Source organism: Oncorhynchus clarkii, chromosome 11, assembly GCF_045791955.1.
Source record: "Oncorhynchus clarkii lewisi isolate Uvic-CL-2024 chromosome 11, UVic_Ocla_1.0, whole genome shotgun sequence".
Lineage (NCBI taxonomy): Eukaryota > Metazoa > Chordata > Actinopteri > Salmoniformes > Salmonidae > Oncorhynchus > Oncorhynchus clarkii.
Window position 1 is genome coordinate 17472203 of NC_092157.1, and position 25327 is coordinate 17497529.

The 25327-nt window shown below is 43.2% G+C and overlaps 1 protein-coding gene across 1 annotated transcript in view; it reads right to left on the minus strand.

Annotated features, from left to right (window-relative positions):
- The window catches only part of LOC139420310 (contactin associated protein 2a), a 264488-nt gene that overhangs the window by 51881 nt on the left and 187280 nt on the right, over positions 1-25327 (minus strand). The window contains exons 16-23 of the mRNA XM_071170257.1: positions 18712-18868; positions 16459-16586; positions 12553-12723; positions 9665-9883; positions 4916-4945; positions 4173-4261; positions 2977-3124; positions 7-237 (exon numbers count right to left, since the gene is read on the minus strand). Coding sequence (XP_071026358.1) covers positions 7-237; positions 2977-3124; positions 4173-4261; positions 4916-4945; positions 9665-9883; positions 12553-12723; positions 16459-16586; positions 18712-18868 — 1173 coding nt within the window. The remainder of the gene's footprint in view (positions 1-6; positions 238-2976; positions 3125-4172; positions 4262-4915; positions 4946-9664; positions 9884-12552; positions 12724-16458; positions 16587-18711; positions 18869-25327) is intronic.

The window sequence follows — 25327 nt, forward strand, 5'->3', positions numbered from 1 at the left end:
TCTCACCATTCTGCCGTAGCACCAGCGCCAGGTAGTCTTGTGTCTTGGAGCTGACGTACAGCAGTATAGCTGGTGTGTTGGACGTGCTGAAGCTAAACGCTACTGCTTCTCCTGTCAGATTCACTTCCTGTGGAGTCGAAGGTTGGGCCACAAACCTTGTGTCCTGATTGGCTGCCGCTGACTCTGACAGGAAGTCGTATCGCACCAGAGTCCCCGCCTCAAAGAAGCCCCCCACATCTGAGAGAGAGGAAGAGACAACACACACACAAAGGTTTAGAAACAAACAGGCACACACACACACACACACACATACACACACACACCTTGTTTAGGAGAGATAACGTGCTGCTTGAGAGGAAGCTTATGGAGATACTGGCTGTCCAGGGTGTGTGTGTGTGTGTGTGTGTGTGTGTGTTTTGGCTTGTGCCTGTGTTGCTTCACTGCCTGGCTTCTGCTCCCCACAAGACTAGTTAAACACGTGTACAAACACACAAACACACACACACACACACACACACACACACACACACACACACACACACACACACACACACAGAGCTATATCTGTAGAGATGCTGGTAAGAACCTCACTCTCTGGTGTAAGTGTGTGTGTGTGTTGTTCATTATGAAGTCAGAGTTGTCTGTCTGTGACCCCAGGGTATGGCAGCAGCAGCAGAATGAGACAGTCAGGATAATAATATTCTACCTCAGGAGTCGGGTGTAAATATGAATATAATGGAAATACGCATCACAATTATGACTGCACTCATACATATGACAGTGGCAGGAGAACAGAGGTAGGAGAAGGCCCTCTGGGGTATCTGAAGGGTATAACACACGTGTTAATAAACACACACACACACACACACACACACACACACACACACACACACACACACACACACACACACACTATTTTACATTACATTCAAGACCTCGTTTTCAGTTTTTACACACACACACACACACACACACACACACACACACACACACACACACACACACACACACACACACACACACACACACACACACACACACACACACACACACACACACACACACACTAATAGGGGGTACACTGGGGAGATACTTTCATGTCAGCCAGCTTCTTTGAATATTCTCACACACTGTTGTCTCTTTCTACCTCTATCCCCCTCTCTTTCTACCTCTATCCCCCCTCTCTTTCTACCTCTATCCCCCTCTCTTTCTACCTCTATCCCCCTCTCTTTCTACCTCTATCCCCCTCTCTTTCTACCTATATCCCCCCTCTCTTTCTACCTCTATCCCCCTCTCTTTCTACCTCTATCTCCCTCTCTTTCTACCTCTATCCCCCTCTCCTTTTACCTCTATCCCCTCTCTTTCTACCTCTATCCCCTCTCTTTCTACCTCTATCCCCCCTCTCTTTCTACCTCTATCCCCTCTCTTTCTACCTCTATCCCCCTCTCTTTCTACCTCTATCCCCTTTCTTTCTACCTCTATCCCCCCTCTCTTTCTACCTCTATCCCCCTCGCTTTCTACCTCTATCCCCCTCTCTTTCTACCTCTATCCCCCTCTCTTTCTACCTCTATCCCCCCTCTCCTTTTACCTCTATCCCCCTCTCTTTCTACCTCTATCCCCTCTCTTTCTACCTCTATCCCCCCTCTCTTTCTACCTCTATCCCCTTCGCTTTCTACCTCTATCCCCCTCTCTTTCTACCTCTATCCCCCTCTCTTTCTACCTCTATCCCCCTCTCTTTCTACCTCTATCCACCTGTCTTTCTACCTATATCCCCCCTCTCTTTCTATCTATATCCCCTCTCTTTCTACCTCTATCCCCCCTCTCTTTCTACCTCTATCCCCCCTCTCTTTCTACCTCTATCCCCCCTCTCTTTCTACCTCTATCCCCCCTCTCTTTCTACCTCTATCCCCCCTCTCTTTCTACCCCTATCCCCTCTCTTTCTACCTCTATCCCCCGTCTCTTTCTACCTCTATCCCCCTCTCTCTTTCTACCTCTATCCCCTCTCTTTCTACCTCTATCCCCCCTCTCTTTCTACCCTTATCCCCCTCTCTTTCTACCTCTATCCCCCTCTCTTTCTACCTCTATCCCCCTCTCTCTTTCTACCTCTATCCCCCTCTCTCTTTCTACCTCTATCCCCCCTCTCTTCCTACCTCTATCCACCTCTCTTTCTACCTCTATCCCCCTCTCTTTCTACCTCTATCCCCCTCTCTTTCTACCTCTATCCCCCTTTCTTTCTACCTCTATCCGCCCTCTAGTTCAACCTCTATTCCCCCTCCCCTTCTACCTCTACCCCCCCCTCTTTCTACCTCTATCCCCCCTCTCTTTCTACCCTTATCCCCCTCTCTTTCTACCTCTATCCGCCTGTCTTTCTACCTCTATCCCCCTCTCTTTCTACCTCTATCCCCCTCTCTTTCTACCTCTATCCCCCCTCTCTTCCTACCTCTATCCACCTCTCTTTCTACCTCCCTCTATCCCCCTCTCTTTCTACCTCTATCCCCCCTCTCTTTCTACCTCTATCCCCCCTCTCTTTCTACCTCTATCCCCCCTCTCTTTCTACCTCTATCCCCCCTCTCTTCCTACCTCTATCCACCTCTCTTTCTACCTCCCTCTATCTCCCTCTCTTTCTACCTCTATCCCCCCTCTCTTTCTACCTCTATCCCCCCTCTCTTTCTACCTCTATCTCCCCTCTCTTTCTACCTCTATCCCCCCTCTCTTTATACCTCTATCCTCTAACACATATTCCCCTGTCTCGTCACCCCTGCCTTGTGTAGAACACAGGAAAACAAGCTTAAGTTTAGGAAACAAATGAATTCATATGTCACGGATCAACTTTCTGGCTATGACGTCTCACTGCGACTGACAGAAACTAATGCTTACTTCTGAGTAAATGTTGTAGTTCCTCTGCAAACAAGAGTCTGCTGGTTACACCGTCCAACATCCTAGCTGTAATTTCAGGGTTCAGCGAATAGCTCTCACCTTTGGTGCAGAAGGGTCCGTCGTATGCCGTGGCAGTGCAGTCACAGGAGTAGCCATTATATTTCTCCACACACTTTCCTCCGTTCCTGCAGTACATCCCATAACTGGTACAATGACCCTGACAGCCTGGCTTTACACCTGGAGTTACCTACAGAGAGAGGGAGGTAAAGGGAGAGAGGTGGGGAGAGAGAGAGGTAGATGGGGGGGGGTAAGAGGTAGAGAGAGAGAGGTGGGGAGAGAGAGGTAGATGGGGTGCGGGGGGGGAGAGAGAGAGAGGTAGATGGGGGGGAGAGAGAGAGAGAGGTAGATGGGGGAGAGAGAGAGATAGAGAGAGAGAGAGAGGTAGATGGGGGGGAGAGAGAGAGAGAGAGAGAGAGAGAGGGAGGTAGGTAGGTAGGTGGGAAGAGAGAGAGAGGTAGATGGGGGAGAGAGAGGTAGATGGGGGAGAGAGAGAGGGAGAGGGAGGTAGGTGGGGGGCGGGGGGGAGGGAGAGAGAGGTAGATGGGAGGGGGAGAGAGAGAGGTAGATGGGGGGGAGAGAGAGGGAGAAAGATAGAGAGATAGAGAGAGGTAGATGGGGGGAGAGAGAGAGAGATAGAGAGAGAGAGGTAGATGGGGGGAGAGAGAGGTAGATGGGGGGAGAGATAGAAAGAGAGGTAGATGGGGGGAGAGAGGTAGATGGGGGAGAGAGAGAGAGGGAGGTAGGTGGGGAGAGAGAGGGGGGTAGATGGGGGGGAGAGAGAGAGAGAGAGAGGGAGGTAGGTGGAGAGAGAGAGAGAGGTAGATGGGGGAGAGAGAGAGAGAGAGGGAGGTAGGTGGGGAGAGAGAGAGAGAGAGAGGTAGATGGGGGTAGAGAGAGAGGTAGATGGGGGGAGAGAGAGAGAGAGGTAGTTCGGGGGGAGAGAGGTAGATGGGGGGGACAGAGATAAAGAGAGAGGGAGGTAGGTGGGGAGAGAGAGAGGTAGATGGGGGGAGAGAGAGAGAGAGAGATAGCGAGAGAGAGAGAGAGAGAGAGAGAGAGAGAGAGAGAGAGAGAGAGAGAGAGAGAGAGAGGTAGGTAGGTAGGTAGGTAGGTGGGGAGAGAGAGGTAGATAGAGAGAGAGAAAGGGAGTTTGACTTTTGGATGCTCTTAATTTGCTTTAGTGAAGAGAACAACTTTTTTTTTTAAAAATATGATGAAATAAAATATCATGTCACCTTTGCCCTCTCCTCAAGGTCAAGGGTCACGCCATTCATCCTGAGGGAGCGGATACATCCCAGAAACCCCCTCTGACCCCCTGCTGCACCTAAAGAGAAGAGAGAGAGAAGAGAGAACAGAGAGAGAGACGATTATTTGGGGGAATAGGAATAGAGATAATTTCCCTTGAGGTTGAGTTAGGGATATATGACAGTTGATGGTCACAGTGATTTAACAGACCAGAGGAGAGGTGCTCCAGCCCTATCTAACCTAACATTAGCACTTAATTGATCAATTAGTGTGGCTGATTGGCTGGAGATATCACACACCCAGGTCTACATCAGGCTTTGATTAAAAGGTAGAGATTACATCAGGCAGACACTGTGGCCCTCCAGGACTGGAGTTGCTCACACCAGTGCAGTGTGTGTGTGGTGCACTCCTCCTGGCCTCTCTCTGTCTCCATAGGGCAAATTACTCTGTAATGATGTGCTAATGAACTAGCATATTATATTCATTAGGACAGCAATGCCTAGAGGGACACACACACACACCATCCATTAGTCCAGTGTGGGCTGCTAGAATACCTTCCTTCTCTGAGCCAAACTAAGCAAACCAAGGCCAGGAGAGACATTAGCAGGCATGGACACAGTCCAAAATACCCAGCAGTGGCACTGCATGAATGTCAATGGGAAAGGACTGCATGGATATGAACTGAAAATCATCATGCATATTTATGTATCTGTTTTTATTAAATGTTACCTACTGTCTTGGCAGGTCAACGAAGCTGGCTTCCCTGGGACAGTTGCATCACACACACACACACACACGCACACGCACACGCACACGCACATGCAGTGAGCAAGCCCGTCACACACACGGCGAGACGAGGAGGACACAGAATGAATAAAAAATAGAAACAAAGAGAACAGGAAAGAAAAAACATGGAAAATGAAAGAGAAAGTGAGTGAAAACATGCAGAAAATATAGGAAATAATGCAATATCATATACCATTTAAAATATAACATAATACCTCAAATACCAGAATATAAACACATAAATAATGAAGATAATGTTGGGACCACCTAAGTGAGTATTGGGGTGTGTTCTCCCCTGCACCTCTGTGTATAAACACCAGCTTTAGAATGCAAATCACACCCACTGCGGATCCCATCTGAGCCTGATTCAATTTCCCCCGACCAGGCAAATACCCTCGCTGCTCTGACACATGCAGATGAGCTACAAGAGAGACAGCAGCCTAGCCTATCACACAGTCAGATTTATACCGCTCTCTGATCCAGTACAAACCAATAGGTCCCATGGCTGTATGGAGGTGACGGAAGAACTGATTGTGTTAAGCTGATGATCTGATGGCGATTAGATTGATAGATTGATCCCTGAGGGGTAATTCAACAAGTTGGTTTCCCTGAAACCTACTGTACATGCAGATCAGATAGTGGGGGAGAAGTCTCCTGTGAGTTTTATCACTCTTTATAAGCCGATATTAAAGTTTCGCATCACAAATCAATATGTGCCTGTATGGCTGTATGGTTAACGGTGGCATATAAGGACCGATTTACTTTAATTCAATTCAATTCAATACAACTTTATTAATCCCAATAGCCATTCAGGAAGCTGCAAAGTGATAATGTTCTTCCATCCAAACCGCCAAAAACTGATGAGACGATGGAATTTAAAATGTGTTATTGGTATTCAGAACTATCTGACTTTGGAATGTCTGATTGGAATTTAGAAGTGTTTCTCAGAGAAAAATAAATGTTCAGAGTTAGAGAGAGAAAGAGTAGGGAGGAAAGAGAATTGAATTCAACCTCAGCAGTTTTCCCCTCCATCCTAAATCCAGTTTTATTTGCTGTCGTCAGTGTAAAGTATTGGCAGGTCCACAGCCACATAAAGTAGGGTGAGATAGAGGAGTGAAAAGAAGGGGTAGAGATAAAGCCATCTTTAACTTCTGTTCTCCTAATGACCTTCACAGTCATTGTGTAGAGAAGAGAGGGAGCGGAGGAGCGACTCAAATATCACAATGAAAATGTAGAGCCATTCTGTGTGGCAAAATGAGGACTTCATTCATTATCTCTCTGTGGCAAAATGAGGACTTCATTCATTGTCTCTGTGTGGCATAATGAGGACTTAATTAATTGTCTCTGTGTGGCATAGTGAGGACTAAATTAATTGTCTCTGTGTGGCATAATGAGGACTCAATTCATTGTCTCCGTGTGGCATAATGAGAACTTAATTCATTGTCTCTGTGTGGCATAGTGACGACTTAATTCATTGTCTCCGTGTGGCATAATGAGAACTTAATTCATTGTCTCTGTGTGGCAAAATGAGGACTTAATTCATTGTCTCTCTGTGGCATAGTGACGACTTAATTCATTGTCTCCGTGTGGCATAATGAGAACTTAATTCATTGTCTCTGTGTGGCATAATGAGGACTTAATTCATTGTCTCTGTGTGGCATAATGAGGACTTAATTTATTGTCTCCGTGTGGCATAATGAGGACTTTATTCATTGTCCATGTGTGGCATAATGAGGACTTAATTCATTGTCTCTGTGTGGCATAATGAGGACTTAATTAATTGTCTCTGTGTGGCATAATGAGGACATAATTCATTGTCTCTGTGTGGCATAATGAGGACTTAATTAATTGTCTCTGTGTGGCATAATGAGGACTTAATTAATTGTCTCTGTGTGGCATAATGAGGACTTCATTCATTGTCTCTGTGTGGCATAATGAGGACTTAATTAATTGTCTCTGTGTGGCATAATGAGGACTTAATTCATTGTCTCTGTGTTGCATAATGAGTACTTAATTCATTGTCTCTGTGTGGCATAATGAGGACTTAATTAATTGTCTCTGTGTTGCATAATGAGGACTTAATTCATTGTCTCTGTGTGGCATAATGAGGACTTAATTAATTGTCTCTGTGTGGCATAATGAGGACTTAATTCATTGTCTCTGTGTGGCATAATGAGGACTTAATTCATTGTCTCTGTGTGGCATAATGAGGACTTAATTCATTGTCTCTGTGTGGCATAATGAGGACTTAATTCATTGTCTCTGTGTGGCATAATGAGGACTTAATTCATTGTCTCTGTGTGGCATAATGATGACTAAATTCATTGTCTCTGTGTGGCATAATGAGGACTTAATGCATTGCCTCTGTGTGGCATAATGAGGACTTAATTCATTGTCTCTCTGTGGCATAATGAGAACTTAATTCATTGTCTCTGTGTGGCAAAATGAGGACTTAATTCATTGTCTCTCTGTGGCATAGTGACGACTTAATTCATTGTCTCTGTGTGGCATAATGAGGACTTAATTCATTGTCTCCGTGTGGCATAATGTGGACTTAATTCATTGTCTCCGTGTGGCATAATGAGGACTTAATTCATTGTCTCTGTGTGGCATAATGAGGACTTAATTCATTGTCTCTGTGTGGCATAATGAGGACTTAATTCATTGTCTCTGTGTGGCATAATGAGGACTTAATTCATTGTCTCCGTGTGGCATAATGAGGACTTAATTCATTGTCTCTGTGTGGCATAATGAGGACTTAATTCATTGTCTCTGTGTGGTATAATGAGGACTTAATTAATTGTCTCCGTGTGGCATAATGAGGACTTTATTCATTGTCTCTGTGTGGCATAATGAGGACTTAATTCATTGTCTCTGTGTGGCATAATGAGGACTTAATTCATTGTCTCTGTGTTGCATAATGAGGACTTAATTCATTGTCTCTGTGTGGTATAATGAGGACTTAATTTATTGTCTCTGTGTGGTATAATGAGGACTTAATTCATTGTCTCTGTGTGGCATAATGAGGACTTTATTCATTGTCTCTGTGTGGCATAATGAGGACTTAATTAATTGTCTCTGTGTGGTATAATGAGGACTTAATTTATTGTCTCCGTGTGGCATAATGAGGACTTTATTCATTGTCTCTGTGTGGCATAATGAGAACCTAATTCATTGTCTCTGTGTGGCATAATGAGGACTTAATTAATTGTCTCTGTGTGGCATAATGAGGACTTTATTCATTGTCCATGTGTGGCATAATGAGGACTTAATTCATTGTCTCTGTGTGGCATAATGAGGACTTAATTCATTGTCTCTGTGTGGCATAATGATGACTAAATTCATTGTCTCTGTGTGGCATAATGAGGACTTATTGCATTGCCTCTGTGTGGCATAATGAGGACTTAATTCATTGTCTCTCTGTGGCATAATGAGAACTTAATTCATTGTCTCTGTGTGGCAAAATGAGGACTTAATTCATTGTCTCTCTGTGGCATAGTGACGACTTAATTCATTGTCTCTGTGTGGCATAATGAGGACTTAATTCATTGTCTCCGTGTGGCATAATGTGGACTTAATTCATTGTCTCTGTGTGGCATAATGAGGACTTAATTCATTGTCTCTGTGTGGCATAATGAGGACTTAATTCATTGTCTCTGTGTGGCATAATGAGGACTTAATTCATTGTCTCTGTGTGGCATAATGAGGACTTAATTCATTGTCTCCGTGTGGCATAATGAGGACTTAATTCATTGTCTCTGTGTGGCATAATGAGGACTTAATTCATTGTCTCTGTGTGGTATAATGAGGACTTAATTAATTGTCTCCGTGTGGCATAATGAGGACTTTATTCATTGTCTCTGTGTGGCATAATGAGGACTTAATTCATTGTCTCTGTGTGGCATAATGAGGACTTAATTCATTGTCTCTGTGTTGCATAATGAGGACTTAATTCATTGTCTCTGTGTGGTATAATGAGGACTTAATTTATTGTCTCTGTGTGGTATAATGAGGACTTAATTTATTGTCTCCGTGTGGCATAATGAGGACTTTATTCATTGTCTCTGTGTGGCATAATGAGTACTTAATTAATTGTCTCTGTGTGGTATAATGAGGACTTAATTTATTGTCTCCGTGTGGCATAATGAGGACTTTATTCATTGTCTCTGTGTGGCATAATGAGGACTTAATTCATTGTCTCTGTGTGGTATAATGAGGACTTCATTTATTGTCTCCGTGTGGCATAATGAGGACTTTATTCATTGTCTCTGTGTGGCATAATGAGGACTTAATTCATTGTCTCTGTGTGGCATAATGAGGACTTAATTAATTGTCTCTGTGTGCGGATAAAAAGTCTTAATCCTCTGCAACTGTTAATAATTTACGGTCATGAGGAGTTAGTTTTACATAATTCTTTAACGTTGTGCGCGTGCGTATGTGTGTGTGATGTCTTATCTTCATTATAATCAGTCGTATCTAAGCTTCGGAGAACTTACTTATAACTTATAATAATATTATAATGTTATACGGGCACAAACTATATAGCCAACTTATTGAACTTTGCAAAGTTAAAATATAATGACTGATGAATTAAATATAAATGTAGTAGTACAGTATTGTACTATTTTTATGTTGGTGTGTGTGTGTGCGTGCGTGTGTGTGTGCGTGCGTGTGTGTGTGTATCTCTTTCTCTTACCCACATAAAGCTGACTAAACAGCTCTAGCCGTGTGTGTCCCTGTGGAGGGGCGGGACGAGCTTCCCTATAGTTCAGATCCAGCTGTAGCACCGCCTCCTTCACGTTCCGCTCTGCCATGACGCGATGCCATTGGTCATCATTGAGGGGCGTGGCTGAATGGACGGCCAATTCCACGGGGCCATTCCCCACATCAAAGGAGAAGGAGATGACAGTAGGAGCTAGAGGAAGAAGAGGAAGAAGAAAAGGCAGAATAAAAATAATAATAAAAACAACAAGTTTGAATTAATGCCATGTCCACAAACTACTAACCACATTTGAATCTATTTATTTGAATGCATAAAGTACCTTTGGTTTAATAATGAAACCTTTTCAGTCTTCATCTCATAAATCATTGTTTTCCACCCTGGAGTTCTACAGTTCAATAACTAATCTAATGCCTCATTGGTTATGGAGACTCATTTAGTTATTATAGATTTCAGCTTTACTGTGATAATGACTGCACTCAGTGTTTGATGGAGCTAATTCACAAAAATATTGACACACACACACACACACACACACACACACACACACACACACACACACACACACACACACACACACACACACACACACACACACACACACACACACACACACACACACACACACACACACACACACACACACACACACACACACACACACACAAAAGAGAGAATGTGTGTGTGACTGTGTCTGTAGAGGTGTGTGTGTGTGTATGTTTAGGTGTCTGTAGAGATGTGTGTGTGTGTATGTATAGGTGTCTGTAGAGATGTGTGTGTGTGTGACTGTGTCTGTAGAGGTGTGTGTGTGTGTGTGTGTGACTGTGTCTGTAGAGGTGTGTGTGTCTGTAGAGGTGTGTGTGTGTGTGTATGTATAGGTGTCTGTAGATATGTGTGTGTGTGTGTGTGTGTGTGTGTGTGTGTGTGTGTGTGTGTGTGTGTGTGTGTGTGTGTGTGTGTGTGTGTGTGTGTGTGTGTGTGTGTGTGTATGTATAGGTGTCTGTAGAGATGTGTGTGTATAAGTCTGCCACTAGCCACCTGTTCAGTCCAGATGTTACTGGCTAAAGGCTATGTGTGAGTCAGTCTTCCTTCTGCCCTCTCACCTGGCCACCCTATCAATCACACACTGATCATCATCCCTTTTATTGCTCTCCTTTATTTCCACCCTTTCCTACTCCATCCTCCCTTTTCTCTCCCTCCAGAAACAACAGAGGGACAGTTTAGCCTCTGTTAGCTGAGTAAAACAGCCAAACACAGAGCCGAAAGCCCCAGTGTGAAAACAGACTAACTAATCTATTGTAATGAAGGCCTGAGCACGACTTGGTGAAACTCCAACTAATCTCCCTCTTCTTTCTCTCCATCGCTCCCTCCATCCCATCCTCCGCCTCTCTACTTCTGTTAACAAAAGAAAAAAGGACACAGACACACACCACCTCACCCTTGAGAGAGTGTTTTGAAAGATGAGAGCGGCAGAACGACGAGAGAAATACATTATTTCTCCTCCAACTAAATTAAAGCTCATTCACGACTCACACATGAATATTCAACAGCCTCTTCTCAGAGAGAAAGATGGTGAGAGAGAGAGGCAGAGAGATGCAGAGAAAGAGAGGGAGAGAGAGGGAGAGAGAGATGCAGAGAGGGAGAGAGAGAGAGAGAGAGAGAGAGAGAGAGGGAGAAAGAGAGGGAGAAAGAGAGAGGGAGAGAGAGTGAGAGAGGGGGAGAGATGCAGAGAAAGAGAGGGAATGAATGACAAAGGGAGAGAGAGAGATGGCAGCTGGAGGAGGTGTGGGTGTGTCCTAAGTAGGTGTTATATATTAGTAGTAAGCCAAGATGTCTGACGTTTTCCCCCCAAGGTGGATGTTATACATCACTACTAAACACTCTGCCACAAAATGATGAGTGGATGAGGTGAATTACCCCCATTAAACCTAAAGCTCTTTGAAATCTGCAGAAATGTAATTTGTCATCCATCATCAAATTGACAGCCACTATGCTGCCCGACAATGGCAAAACGCAGGAACTACGAATTTGGTAAAAAAACATTTGTTTTAATGGCCAGGTATATTATCTGATTAATGTGGTATTTACTTTCCTGACCCAAGAACAAACGAGTTGATCAAAATATACAATGGAGTATCAGAAATTGCTGTCTGTCTAAACAGAAAAATACAGATAATTCAGCCAAATAAATGACTGTGTTTTGCCTATGTAGGGCAGTATGGTTAAATAGCCATCTCATCATAAAAGAACCGTGGCTAAATTTGATCCCCTTGAATTTAACATTCTCAATCTGAATATGATTGAATGCCCAATTAGACATTTCATTTCAGGCATTCAAGTATAGTCGCATAAATCCCATGGCATGTCAATCATTGCTTTAGAGCCATATAGAGCGAAACAGTATCGGTACCCCCTGTATATAGCCTCGTTATTGTTATGTTACTGTGTTACTTTTTATTCATTTTTACTTTAGTTCATTTGGTAAATATTTTCTTAACTCTTCTTGAAATGCACTGTTGGTTAAGGGCTTGTAAGTAAGCATTTCAAAAGAACTTGCTGTATTCGGGCACATGTGACAAATAAGGTTTGATTTGACTTGATTTGAGAACTGAGAGGGAAGCAGTCAGGGAAAAGTTTTAAAGTCTGAACAGAAATGTCAGAGTTTTTTGTCACTGTTCTAATACAGTGTTCTAATACAGTGCAATAAAGAGAGTAGGGTTGAAGAGGGGGAAAAGGGGAGTAATTGAAAAAGATGAAAGAGAGAGAGAACAAGCCAGAGAGGCCAATGAAAGGAGTGTAAAAACAGAAGAAGCCACAGAACTAAAGAATGTGCTAAATGAGAGGAACGAGGTACAGGCACTTACATTTCAGTTCGAGGCGTATGAAGTCTGTGTTGCCGAGGTTTTCCAGGAACACCCCGTAGGGAGCGCTGGTCTTGAAGTAGAAGGAGATATCAGCGCTGGTCTCTCCCTGGAAAGTGGAGAAATGCAAGTAGGAGGAGGGCGTGGTGAATGATGCTGCGTTCCAGTAGTTACCTGGGAAAAAGGAGGGGAAATGCAGGGGAAAAGAAGGGGAAACAGGGGAGAAGGAGGGGAAACACAGGGGAAAAGAAGGGGAAACGGGATACGAAGGGGAAACAGGGGATACGAAGGGGAAACAGGGGATACGAAGGGGAAACGGGAAAAAAGAAGGGGAAACAGGGGAAAAGAAGGGGAAACAGAAAAGAAGGGGAAACAGGGGAAAAGAAGGGGAAACAGGAGAAAAGAAGGGGAAACACGTGGAAAAGGAGGGGAAACAGGGGAAAAGAAGGGGAAACACAGGGGAAAAGAAGGGGAAACAGGGGATACGAAGGGGAAACAGGGTAAAAAGAAGGGGAAACAGGGAAAAAGAAGGGGAAACAGAAAAGAAGGGGAAACAGGGGAAAAGAAGGGGAAACAGGAGAAAAGAAGGGGAAACACGGGGAAAAGGAGGGGAAACAGGGGAAAAGAAGGGGAAACACAGGGGAAAAGAAGGGGAAACAGGGGAAAAGAAGGGGAAACACGGGGAAAAGAAGGGGAAACAGGGTAAAAATGGAGGGGAAACAGGGGAAAAGAAGGGGAGAAAAATAAAATGTCAGATGACCTTGGGAGGAACAAAAGCTCATGGCATGGAATTCAGCTTTGCATTGTCTTTGTTGTTCTCCCTCCCTCTTTCTCTTTCTTTCCCTCTCTTTCTCTCTCTCTGCATCTTTCTGGCAGGAGGAGGGGGAAGATGACAAAGAGGGGTAGTGTGAGAGAGATAGAGAGAAAGAGAAAGAAAGAGAGAGAGAGAGAAAGAGGGATGTAGCATGTATTGTATGTCGTTATCTGTTCAGTGAGATCTGTGTGAAACTTCAATCTAAAGACTTCATTCACACAGAGACACTTACGAGACTGGGTGGTTATTTGTAGGTGTGTGTGTGTGTGTGTGTGTGTGTGGGGGATGGCAGATAAATCTGTCACTTCCAGCCATGCCCTGAATAACATTACATCTGCCCCTCCCTCACCCCTTCTCTGTCTCTCTCCCCCTCTTTTTTAAATCTCTTTCTCTCTTTCCCTCTATCCCTCTCTGTTTCCCCCGCTCTCTTTAAGCCTCTCTGCTCTGGGACGGGATGTGATGCTTGGCAAGAGGAGGAGTCCAGTGCTTTTTACAGAGGAGGGCTTATCGCACTGCCCCAGAAGCCGCGCGCACAAGCATAAGTACGCGCAAACACACACACACACGCACACTTGCCACCTACTGGGCCCGTTTTATTATTTGAAGTCTTTGCTATTTAATTACGATTACCCAGAGGCAGACATGGCTACAGAAAAGGGTTAACTTGGGACCCGATGCAAGAGACTCACACACACACACACACACACACACACACACACACACACACACACACACACACACACACACACACACACACACACACACACACACACACACACACACAGGGCCTGTCCTGGCTGTTCAGCCGCCCTACGCGAGACAAGCTCCTACAAGAACAGTCCAAGTAAGCAAAATTACATTGTAAGACGTCTAAAATACATATTTTTCCAGATGTTGAAGTTACGTTCAATATTGGTTCTGAATCAAAGACAAAAATACATATTTTCCGGGCTTTGAAATCAGGTACATTTTTGGTTCTGAATGAAAGTTGAAAATAGGTCATTTATAGACGTCTATGTTTGTGCCAAATCAAGGCTGGTCCAGACCAAACAAAATCTAAACCAAACAAGATGTCCAATTAGCGTCAGCATCGGTCTGTGCATTTTCATTTGAATGGGCGCCATTTAGGTTAGGCTATTTGATCGGAGAAACCTACATGATGTAAAAAATATCTGTCACATTACATTGTCATCCATTTTATCTCCAGTCTGTAGCCTACAGAAAACGCCATATAGTCTTTCTACCATATCCTAGATCTGCTACATGATTTATGTTAGATTCTTTTTTTGACGTAACATTGGTGGAGCGCTGCAGAGATGTGTCTCTCCAACAGCACCCTGGAGAGGCACGCTGGGAACGGACAAGATCATTATTTTGAGTCCCTGCCATTGACAAAGTGGGCACTGCTTATCATAGGGCGGCATCAGCACTCACCTAAAAAGCCCATATGCCACTGTTTGAGAGAAATTGTCATTGTTTTTGGCCAGAATTAATTATGTGAGGTATTATGTGCTGTTGGAGGTACCGCCTTGGTCTGTTTAGCTCAGAGAATGCCGCCCTCGTCGATCTCCCGCCATAAGAAGACCCATAATCCTGCCTAATGAGAGGGCTGGGTCCTGCACACACCCACACACAAACTCTTCCAGCTATGACTGAGGGTCGGGTCCTTTGTCCCTACATCATGTGGACATGGTAATGATAGAGTTCGAAAGGGTCAGAAATGATTTATCCTTTCTTTCCTTCATTCTTCTGTTCCTCTCTCCTTTTAAGTGTGCATAATTGAGTTTGATTTTCTACTCCTTTTATGAAAGGCCTCTAATTGTATTGCTCTGTAGGAAAAAAGTTCAAAAGGTTGACAAAAGACCCTTAAGGTGATTGACACAAAAGACACAAGTTGAATTGAGTATGTGGGCGCGGGTGTGTATGAGCGCGTACACACTCACCCTTACACCCACGCACCCACGCACACACTCACCTTTACACCCACGCACCCTTCCTCACACTCACCCTTACAAACACGCACACACTCACCCTTACACACACTCACCCTCACGCACACATTCACCCTTACACACACTCACCCTTACACACACTCACCCTTACACACACTCACCCTTACACACACTCACCCTTACACACACGCACACAGTGCTCTTGGAAAGTATTCAGACCCCTTCCCCTTTTCCACATTTTGTTACATTACAGCCTTACTCTAAAATGGATTAAATAAAATATTTTCCTCAGCAATCTAAGAAATACCTTATTTTCACAAGTATTCAGACCCTTTGCTATGAGACATGAAATTAAGCTCAGATGCATCCTGTTTCCATTGATCATCCTTGAGATGTTTCTACAACTTGATTGGAATCCACCTGTGGTAAATTCAATTGATTGGACATGATTTGGAAAGGCACACACCTGTTGACATTGCACGTCAGAGCAAAAACCAAGCCATGAAGTCGAAGGAATTGTCCGTAGAGCTCCAAGACAGGATTTCTGTAGCATTGAATGTCCCCAAGAACACAGTGGCCGCCATAATTCTTAAGTGGAAGAAGTTTGGAGCTCTGTCAGAGTTACCATCAGGTTCTTGGTCACCCTCGATTGATAAGTTTGGCCGGGCAGCCAGCTCTAGGAGGAGTCTTGGTGTTTACAAAAAGTTCCTCTTTGGAGATGGGAAACATTCCAGAAGGACAATAATCTCTGCATCACTCCACCAATCTGTCATTATGGGGTATTGTGTGTAGATTGATGAGGGAATTATTTTTTTATTACATTTTAGAATAAGGCTGTAACGTAACAAAATGTGGAAAAAGTCAAGGGGTCTGAATACTTTCCAAAAGCACTGTATACAGTATTGCAATGTGAAACATGTATTTCTAGATGAAACACTGAATAAGTTTGTTGAAAAATGGACTATGATTTAGTGTGTTATACTTAATAATTTGAAAATATGCTTAGAGTTTTGAAACAACTGCCTTTTTTGATGATCTGTTTTGAGTTTTGTACTAAGCATTTTGAAAATGTACCACATAATTTTGAAAATTGCACCAAAGTGACTGAAAAAAACGAATAACAGCTTCATGGGCGGAACTCACGGTCTCCTTGACAACGGAGCGGCCCGACTGTGAGCTTTGCCTCTGAACCCAGCCTGTTGGTGTCACCCACGGCAACCTGACTGACTGGCAAATGGTCCTTATACACCAACAGACCACTGTCCTCTCTCCTGGGGAGGAGAAGAAAGAACAGATGAAGGAAGAGAGGAAAAGGAGGAGATAGTATTTTTCTATAATATTAATCTTGCAGAAATATAACAAATGTTATGGAATGAAGAAAAGGGAGAGAGAGAGAGGGTAAACTTGTAAAGCGTTAACATTTTAAATAAATGGTCTTTGTTCTGAAGCAGCCTGTATTTGTCCTTATTATCTGCTTGTTGTTCTCTGCCTTTTATGAGAACTAATATATGGAGGACACGATGGGAGCCAAGTGTGTGTGTGTGTCATGCCAACTCTATGTGTAATGAGGGGAAATAGAGATGTGTGTACTATAGATCACATACTCACTCAACCGGAGAAAAAAACATTAATACACACAATATTAATGGAAAGAGGGAGAGAGAGAATAACACTCATCAGTTATCGTAACAAGAGAAGGAGAAAGAGAAAGAAAGAGAGAGAGAGGGTGTTGTGAAGCGAATGGGGAGAGTAGGAGAGGGAGGGGGAGGAAGAGAGACAGAAGAAGAGAAGAGAGAAGGAGAGGGTAATTCAGAAAAGGACAGAAGGAGAAAGAGAAAGAGTAACTAGCAGCCATACATTATTCTAATGAGAACATCCATCAGGTGTTTTAAAGGGTTCAGAAACACAATGTTTTGTTATTATTGGAGGAGGGGGGGACATCGCTCACTGCTTCAACACAGAGACTTTTATACACTAACCTTGTTGTTTCTATGTGTAATATTTATATCACACACACACACAGTCTTGTATGGACTTCTGGTTGTCATGACTGTCCACGAGAATCCAAATAGGTCAGATCAGGTTTGCAATGAATAACTTTAATCAGACCTCCTCTCACCCGTAGAGGTGGAAGGAAATAACTAGTGGGGATTAACAACTCACATCCTGTTGTAAATCAAGGGAGGAGATCCAGGCCTGCATTCTCCAAATTCACTAAAGGAATGTGCTTTGTCTCAATAGACCTTTTTCCAGCTGAAACTCTAACACGGTCAAAAGCAACTACTGAAACAATATTTCTAACATTGAACGTAGGGAATGGTTCAGAGGCAATCTTTTGAACACTAACGTCCTCATGTTGGTTATTTTGTGATGTCATTAAAAATGTTATAAAGGAAATATTGTAACTTGGAAAGTATACCCACTACATACAGTATATGAAGTTTCCATACTATGCGTTGTGCATGTACTATGAATAAAATATGAACGTGTTTTTGTTAAGAGAGGGATGTGATTTGAGAAGTTATAAGAGATCATTTTTTTCCCATAAACTTTGCACAGTGAGTAGTTACCGCCTGGAGTGAGGTCAAGGAGCGTGCCTGCCTGCCAGAACTGCCCCTTTCCACCAAAACGTATAAATGATGGGTTAAGAAAAAACACATTGGACCAGGAATGCTTGAAGCGGCAGCTACACGTTTAAAATGGTTTGAACTTTCAATCTTAACACGAGGTGAAGAAATTAAACTCACCTCTCAGACAATCACTGGAATGGCTGATTAGCTGTAATAAGTAAAGTATTTTTGAAAGCGAATTTAAGTAGGACCATCCTGTTACTCTGCTCAAACCATCGTATTACACCGCTCTCATCACCCCACTTGGGGTGATGAGAGTATATGGTTACTGTCTGATGATGATATGATGATGATATGATACGAGGTTATGATTAATAAGTTGACTGTTTATAGATGTGATAGGTAAATACCTTTTAGAGTTTAATTAGGGAGATGGTAGCTCTTTAAAGAACCTCTCTCGTGGTGCCCCAGATCCTAACGAGTTAATTGTTACATGATTTATTTAATCGGGCAACAATTAAACATAGTTAGTTAATTTGATAAATAACAGTCTTCAGATGAATGTTAAAGTCAAGTTACGACAACGTGACTTGACACACACACACACACACACACACACACACACACACACACACACACACACACAATGGAAGTTGTTACAGAATGTCTGATATTTGTCTCAAAACATTGTCCCCTCCGCTGTTGTCTTGGTTGGACCAGGTCTCTCTTGAAAAATAGATTTTTTCTCAATGAGACTAACCTGGATGGTTAAATAAAAATAAACACACACACAGTACCCCCCTTCCACGGCAACCCCTGTACTCACCATTGTTTGTGGTCAGCGTCACAGTTACAGTCATATTTGGGGTCAGTGCAGTTCCTGTCAATACCACAGGAACACTTCTGTATCCCTGGCCCTGATCCTCCCCAGTAGAAATGTTTCTCACTGCTCCTACCCACCCACCATGTGTAGGGGGTCCCATCTAGAGAGACACAGACACACACAGGAGATATTAGTATAAGACATATACACACACACACACACTTTTTAAGATTCTAAACCAGTCCCAATGCCAGTCTGCTGCCTGGTTCATGTCTCTTTAAATGTGTGTGTGTCTATGAGGTGGGGGGGGTCACTGGTCTGTAATAAGAGCCATAATATTGTTTTATTCAGATGCCTCGCTCTGTATAGTAGAAACATATGCATAATATCTGGGAACAGCACAATATGAGACTATATGAGATAGGAGAAGATTGCTATTCTCTTTATTTCTAATAAAGGGCACAATATACGGATATAGATCTTCTATTCTGTTGTGATAAAATCCCAAATATAAAATGCTATGAATATTATAATCCGAGACACAGTATAGAGAGGAGATGAGTAAGCAAAAGCAATGATAATCTCTGAAACACACAACATCTCTCTGTCTCACCTTAGTGGCACACAGAGTTTCATTCAAAACTGCTATACAGTATATCCATTTTCAGAAATGTTGGCAACCATCACTCCTGTGTTCCAATGGCACGTTGTGTGTGTGTGTGTGTGTGTGTTAGCTAATCCAAGTTTATAATTTAAAAGGCTAATTGATCATTAGAAAACCCTTTTGCAATTATGTTAGCACAGTTGAAAACTGTTGTCCTGATTAAAGAAGCAATAAAACTGGCTTTCTTTAGACAAGTTGAGTATCTGGAGCATCAGCATTTGTGGGTTCGATTACAGGCTCAAAATGGCCAGAAACAAATAAATGATACACTTGTGACATTACAGTTTTTTCCAACTGCTTACACACTTTTTCAAAACTGTCTCCTTTTTTTCAAAACTCTACACACAATTCCCAAAACTGCACACACAAAATGCAAAATGCCTCACATCTCCTTCAAAATGTAACACTGCATTCAGAATGCCATAAACACATGTCAGAATGAAGCATTTGCATCAAATGGCAAACACTGCTTTCATAATAGTACATTTTTATACCATGTAAACACTGTTGTTCTAAATCTAAAGTTCTTTGGTCTTTCATAGGCTTATATCTACATTTCAATACAATGTTCTACAGTGAAAGTAATCTGCTGAGAGGGGTAACAAGTACACTGTAAACACCAATGCAATGTAGAAACAGAAAATATGTATTAGGCCAAACATTACTGTTGTATACAGTAGCATACAACAAAACCATAAACATATGTAAACCAAAAGTATTTTCTTTAGAATACAGTAAAGAACACATTTGTATGTGTGGGGTCCCGGGGGGCAGTCCAGGAATTGGTAGGGGGGGGGGGGGGCAGTCACCAGTGCTAAGCTACGCTTCATCTCTTCTCCGGCCTGGGCCTGGCCACAATACTTTGTCCACATCACAAGATACTTCCCTCGATGTATGGCAAGAGAAAACGTATCTCCTAGCATGGCGTATCCAACCTTGGACAGAGGCAACCTCTATGTCCCCACATGCGTCCTCCATTGCCTGGAGAAGCGGCATGCGGGCATAGGGTTGGCAATCATACACTTTCCAGCGCCAGGCTGACAATAATTCCTCTATGGGATTTAGAAAAGGTGAATATGGGGGAAGGTACAAAACTACCAATTGTGGATGGGTGGCAAACCAGTTTAGGACCAGAACAGCCCGGTGAAAACTAACATTGTCCCATAAAACCACAAATCTAGCAGGCTCCTGATCTGGATCAGGGACAAGCATTGTGTAAATTGCATCCAGAAAAGTGAGCATATGGCCGGTGTTGTACGGACCCAGTGTGGCATTGTGATGGAGGATGTGCCTCTCTCATGGTCAAACCGTGGTTGATCACATGATCAACAAGTGTTGCCCTAATCTCATCAGAGATGGCTCTCCTTCCTTTTCTTCTTTGTCCTCGTCCTCTTCTTCCTCTTCCTCTCCCTCCTACTCCTCTTGCTCTCTGTCCATTGTTGGCATCCATTGTTCAAAACAGGTAATCTGACCTTTGACCTATTTATAGGCCTATACTACAGTAAAGCAGTGATTGGTTAGTGATCAGTTAAGCTATTAGTGTTTGCACATGTGAGGAGTGTGTGTGTGTGACCTGGTGAATAAGTGTAGCATTTTGATTGGTTGTGTTTGGAAAAGGAAAGCAAGTCACTTCCTGTTAGATTTTTGTGTTTTAGGTAGAGAATTGTGTGAGGTGTTTTGAAAAAAGTGTTTTATGCAATTGACAACTGAGTCAAAGGCTGAGAAATAGCTTATGGTTTTGGATATTTGGTGTGTAGTTTTGCACTTTGAGTGAGAGGTTTCAAAAATCGTGTGACATGAAAAGATTTTGTGTGTAAGCAGTTGGAAAAAACTGTAATATATGTTTTACAAATAATAACTAAATACAGTAATATAATATCTGTAGGTAAAACATTTACATTTGACATTGTAGACATTTAGCAGGTGCTATTATCAAGAGCGACTTACAGTATGTGCATTCATGTTAAGATAGCTAGGTGAGACAACAACATATCACAGTCAAATATACAGTACACAAACATTCCATTCCAGCTAAACAATGGCTATATAGCATTTTGCAAAGTGTTCAAACATATCTAAAATCTATGAATAAAACATATGAGAACATGTAATATTTTACACACACATGAAGGTACCCATAAGCAATCATTTCTGAGGAAAAAAACACAAATGTGACTTTTTTGGGGGGATATAGCATTTTGGAAATTAAATAATTTATTCCTGCATTTCTAATATCTCATCAAACACTGGGTGTACGTGTGGCGGATTGTGTGTGTGTGTGAGTGTGTGTGTGAGTGTGTGAGTGCTTGTGTGTGTGTGTGAGAGTGCTTGTGTGTGTGTGCGTGAGTGTTTGTGTGTGTGTGTGTGTGTGGATGTTTGTGTGTGTGTGTGAGTGCTTGTGTGTGTGTGTGTGTGTGTGTGTGTGTGTGTGTGTGTGTGAGTGCTTGTGTGTGTGTGTCGATGTTTGTGTGTGTGTGTGTGTGTGTGTGTGTGTGTGTGTGTGTGTGTGTGTGTGTGTGTGTGTGTGTGTGTGTGTGTGTGTGTGTGTGTGTGTGTGCATTCGTACATGCTCGCTCATATACACTTCCAGGTGCTCAAGTCAATGTGGGTCTTTTGTGTCAATCACCTTAAAGGTCTTTTGTAATGAACATTTTTGAAACAATCTTTTCAACTTTTTCTCTTGAGAGCAATATAATTAGAGGCCTTTGATAAAAAGAATAGAACATCTAACTAAATTATACACCTATTAGACTATTAACGGGGCAATATAAATCCATATGTATTACCCATTGATTCTTCAAGAATATGTCTTATAAATTCCACTTAGTTCAACTGTCTTACCCCATCAAACTAAAATATAAGCTTGTCCAATGTATACTAGGGAAAATGTAAACAAACACTGTATACCCTCAAACATGGTTACAATTGTCATTTTTGGTACTTGCATCCACAGCTATCTATGACTTTTAGAGTGGTTACATTTCTCTAACTCATCCCTCACCTTTTTACCAAAACAGTGTCAGGGATGGCACTTTGTTATTGTTTCAACTGCTGATTGCCCCCTTTAAAATGAGAGAGTGTGTGTGAGAGAGATAGAGATAGATAGTGGTTGTGAAGAAGTACTCTGTTCTCCTCCCTAGTGTGCCTTTTAACAAATTCAACTTCAAAACGAGAGTTTAGAGCCTGTCTCTCCTCTATTTTCTCGCTGTGTTCATCCCTTCCCTCTTGTCACAGAGCTAAATCCCCCTGCAAACACTTCAATCCTTCACAGGAGAAGAAATAAGAGAAAAAAGGAGAAAAGAAGAGAGGGAAGAGAGACGTGGATTGATAACAGCTGCTGGTGTAGCTCCTCTTTGGGAAGCTCCACTACGGTACTTAGCGTGACAAAGCTGTATCTGTCTGCTAGGCTAACACACACACACACACACACACACACACACACACACACACACACACACACACACACACACACACACACACACACACACACACACACACACACACACACACACACATAACACATTGAGAGTGAATGAGTGTGTAAGGCCAGCTAGTTGTGTGTTTGCAGTAATATACGAGGGACATCAGATCAATACAGGCAGCATGCCCCATGGGCTACCTACCTACTGGAAATACACTAGGACATGAGCAGGATGAGAGAGAATTTTTACAGTGTGTGTGTATGTATGGGTGTGTGTGTGTATCTGTGTGTGTTGCCACCCGCTGTCATTGGGGTTAAGGACAACAGTGTCTGAATGAGCTGGAAACAATCTTCTCTAGATGCCATTAGGGTTCTGATGGCTGGGGTCTGCTGCCTCTGACAGGTATATGAAGAGCAGGTGCAGATACCAACCTCTTAGGGCTAGGGGGCAGTGTTCGGAAGTTTGGATAAATGACGTGCCCAAAGTAAACTGCCTGTTACTCAGGCCCAGACGCTAGGATATGCATATATTTGTATAATTGGATAGAAAACACTCTGAAGTTTCTAGAACTGTTAAAATAATGTCTGTGAGTATAACAGAACTGATAGGGTAGGTGAAAACCCAAGGAAAATCCATCCAGAGTAATTTTTTTTAGGTCACTGTCCATTTCAACGCTTATTTATGGGATATACAAATAAATAGCTACCAGATTGCAGTTCCTATTGCTTCCACTAGATGTCAACAGTCTTTAGAAAGGGTTTCAGGCTTGCTTTTTGAAAAATGAATTAGTAGTTGTAGTTTTTCAAGGTGGCTCTAATTTTGACTGTAGTCTTGTGGAGCGCGTGGATGAGGGCGCGCACCCCATTATTTATCTCCGGTATTGAACATACTACATTCCGTCTTAAATTTGATCGTTTATTTACATATTAGGGTACCTGAGGATTGATTAGAAATGTTGTTTGACTTGTTTGGACGAAGTTTATTGGTACATTTTCGGATTCCTTTGTCTGCATGTTGAACGAGTGGAACGGGTGGATTACTGAATCAAACGCGCCAACTAAACTGACTTTTTTTGGGATATAAAGAAGGACTTTATCAAACAAAACAACCATTAGTTGTGTAGCTGGGACCCTTGGGATTACAAACAGAGGAAGATCTTCAAAGGTAAGTAATTTATTTTATCGCTATTTCTGATTTTTGTGACGCCTCTGCTGGTTTGAAAAATGTTTTTAATGCTGGTGTATGCGGGGCGCTGTCCACAGCTTTCGCCGTAAAGCCTTTTTGAAATCTGACAACGAGATTGGATTAACAAGAAGTTAAGCTTTTAAGTGATGTAGGACACTTGTATGTTCATGAATGTTTAATATTACAATTTTGTCATTTGAATTTGGCGCGCTCCAGCTTCACCGGATGTTGTTTTGAACCCTTCAGCGGGATCTGTGCGCTAAGAGGTTTTAAAGTTCCACTGTCCTGCTACTCCAACAGGGATACAAACATTACGGCTCTGATGACCTGCAGTAGCACTCTGCAGGTGCATGATCCTCCTGACAGGGATAGGAACACGACAGACGCCATTTTGGATCTAATTGCTTGGCTTGATCTCTATGGCAGGGAAATGAAGCTGTCAGTCACAGGGTTATCTAGTGACAGAAATACTGTTTTCCCCTCTCTCTCTCTCTCTCTCTCTCTCTCTCTCTCTCTCTCTCTCTCCCCCCCCCCCCCTCTCTCGATTATACTCCCCCGCTCCACATAATCCATTGCTATATAACCCCCACCCCTCATCTCTCGTTCTTTCTCTTCCTCTATTCTCTTCAGTTCGGCTCCGTTTCCATCTCTATCTCCCCCCCCTCTCTCTCTCTCTCTCTCCCCCCCCCCTCTCTCCCTCTCCCCCCCCTCTCTCTCTCCCTCTCCCCCCCCCCTCTCTCTCCCCCCCCCTCTCTCGTTTATACTCCCCTGCTCCGCTTAATCCCTTGCTATGTAACCCCCCACCCCTCATCTCTAGTTCTTTCTCTTCCTCTATTCTCTTCAATTCGGCTCTACTTCCATCTCCCCCCTCTCTCTCCTCTCTCCCTCTCTCCCATTCCACCTCTCTCTCTCTCTCTCTCTCTCTCCTCTCTCTCCCCCCCTCTCTCTCTCTCTTGTTTATACTCCCCCGCTCTGCTTAATCCCTTGCTATGTAACCCCCCACCCCTCATCTCTCGTTCTTTCTCTTCCTCTATTCTCTTCAGTTCGGCTCTACTTCCATCTCCCCCCCCCCCTCTCTCTCTCTCCCCTCTCTCTCTCTCTCTCTCCCCCTCTCTCTCTCTCTCTCTCTCCCTCTCCCCCTCTCTCTCTCCCCCCCTCTCTCTCTCCCTCTCCCCCCTCTCTCTCTCCTCTCTCTCTCTCCCTCTCTCCCCATCCCACCTCTCTCTCTCTCCTCTCTCTCGCTCCCTCTCCCCCCCTCCCTCTCTCTCGTTTCTACTCCCCCGCTCCGCTTAATCCCTTGCTATATAACCCCCCACCCCTCATCTCTCGTTCTTTCTCTTCCTCTATT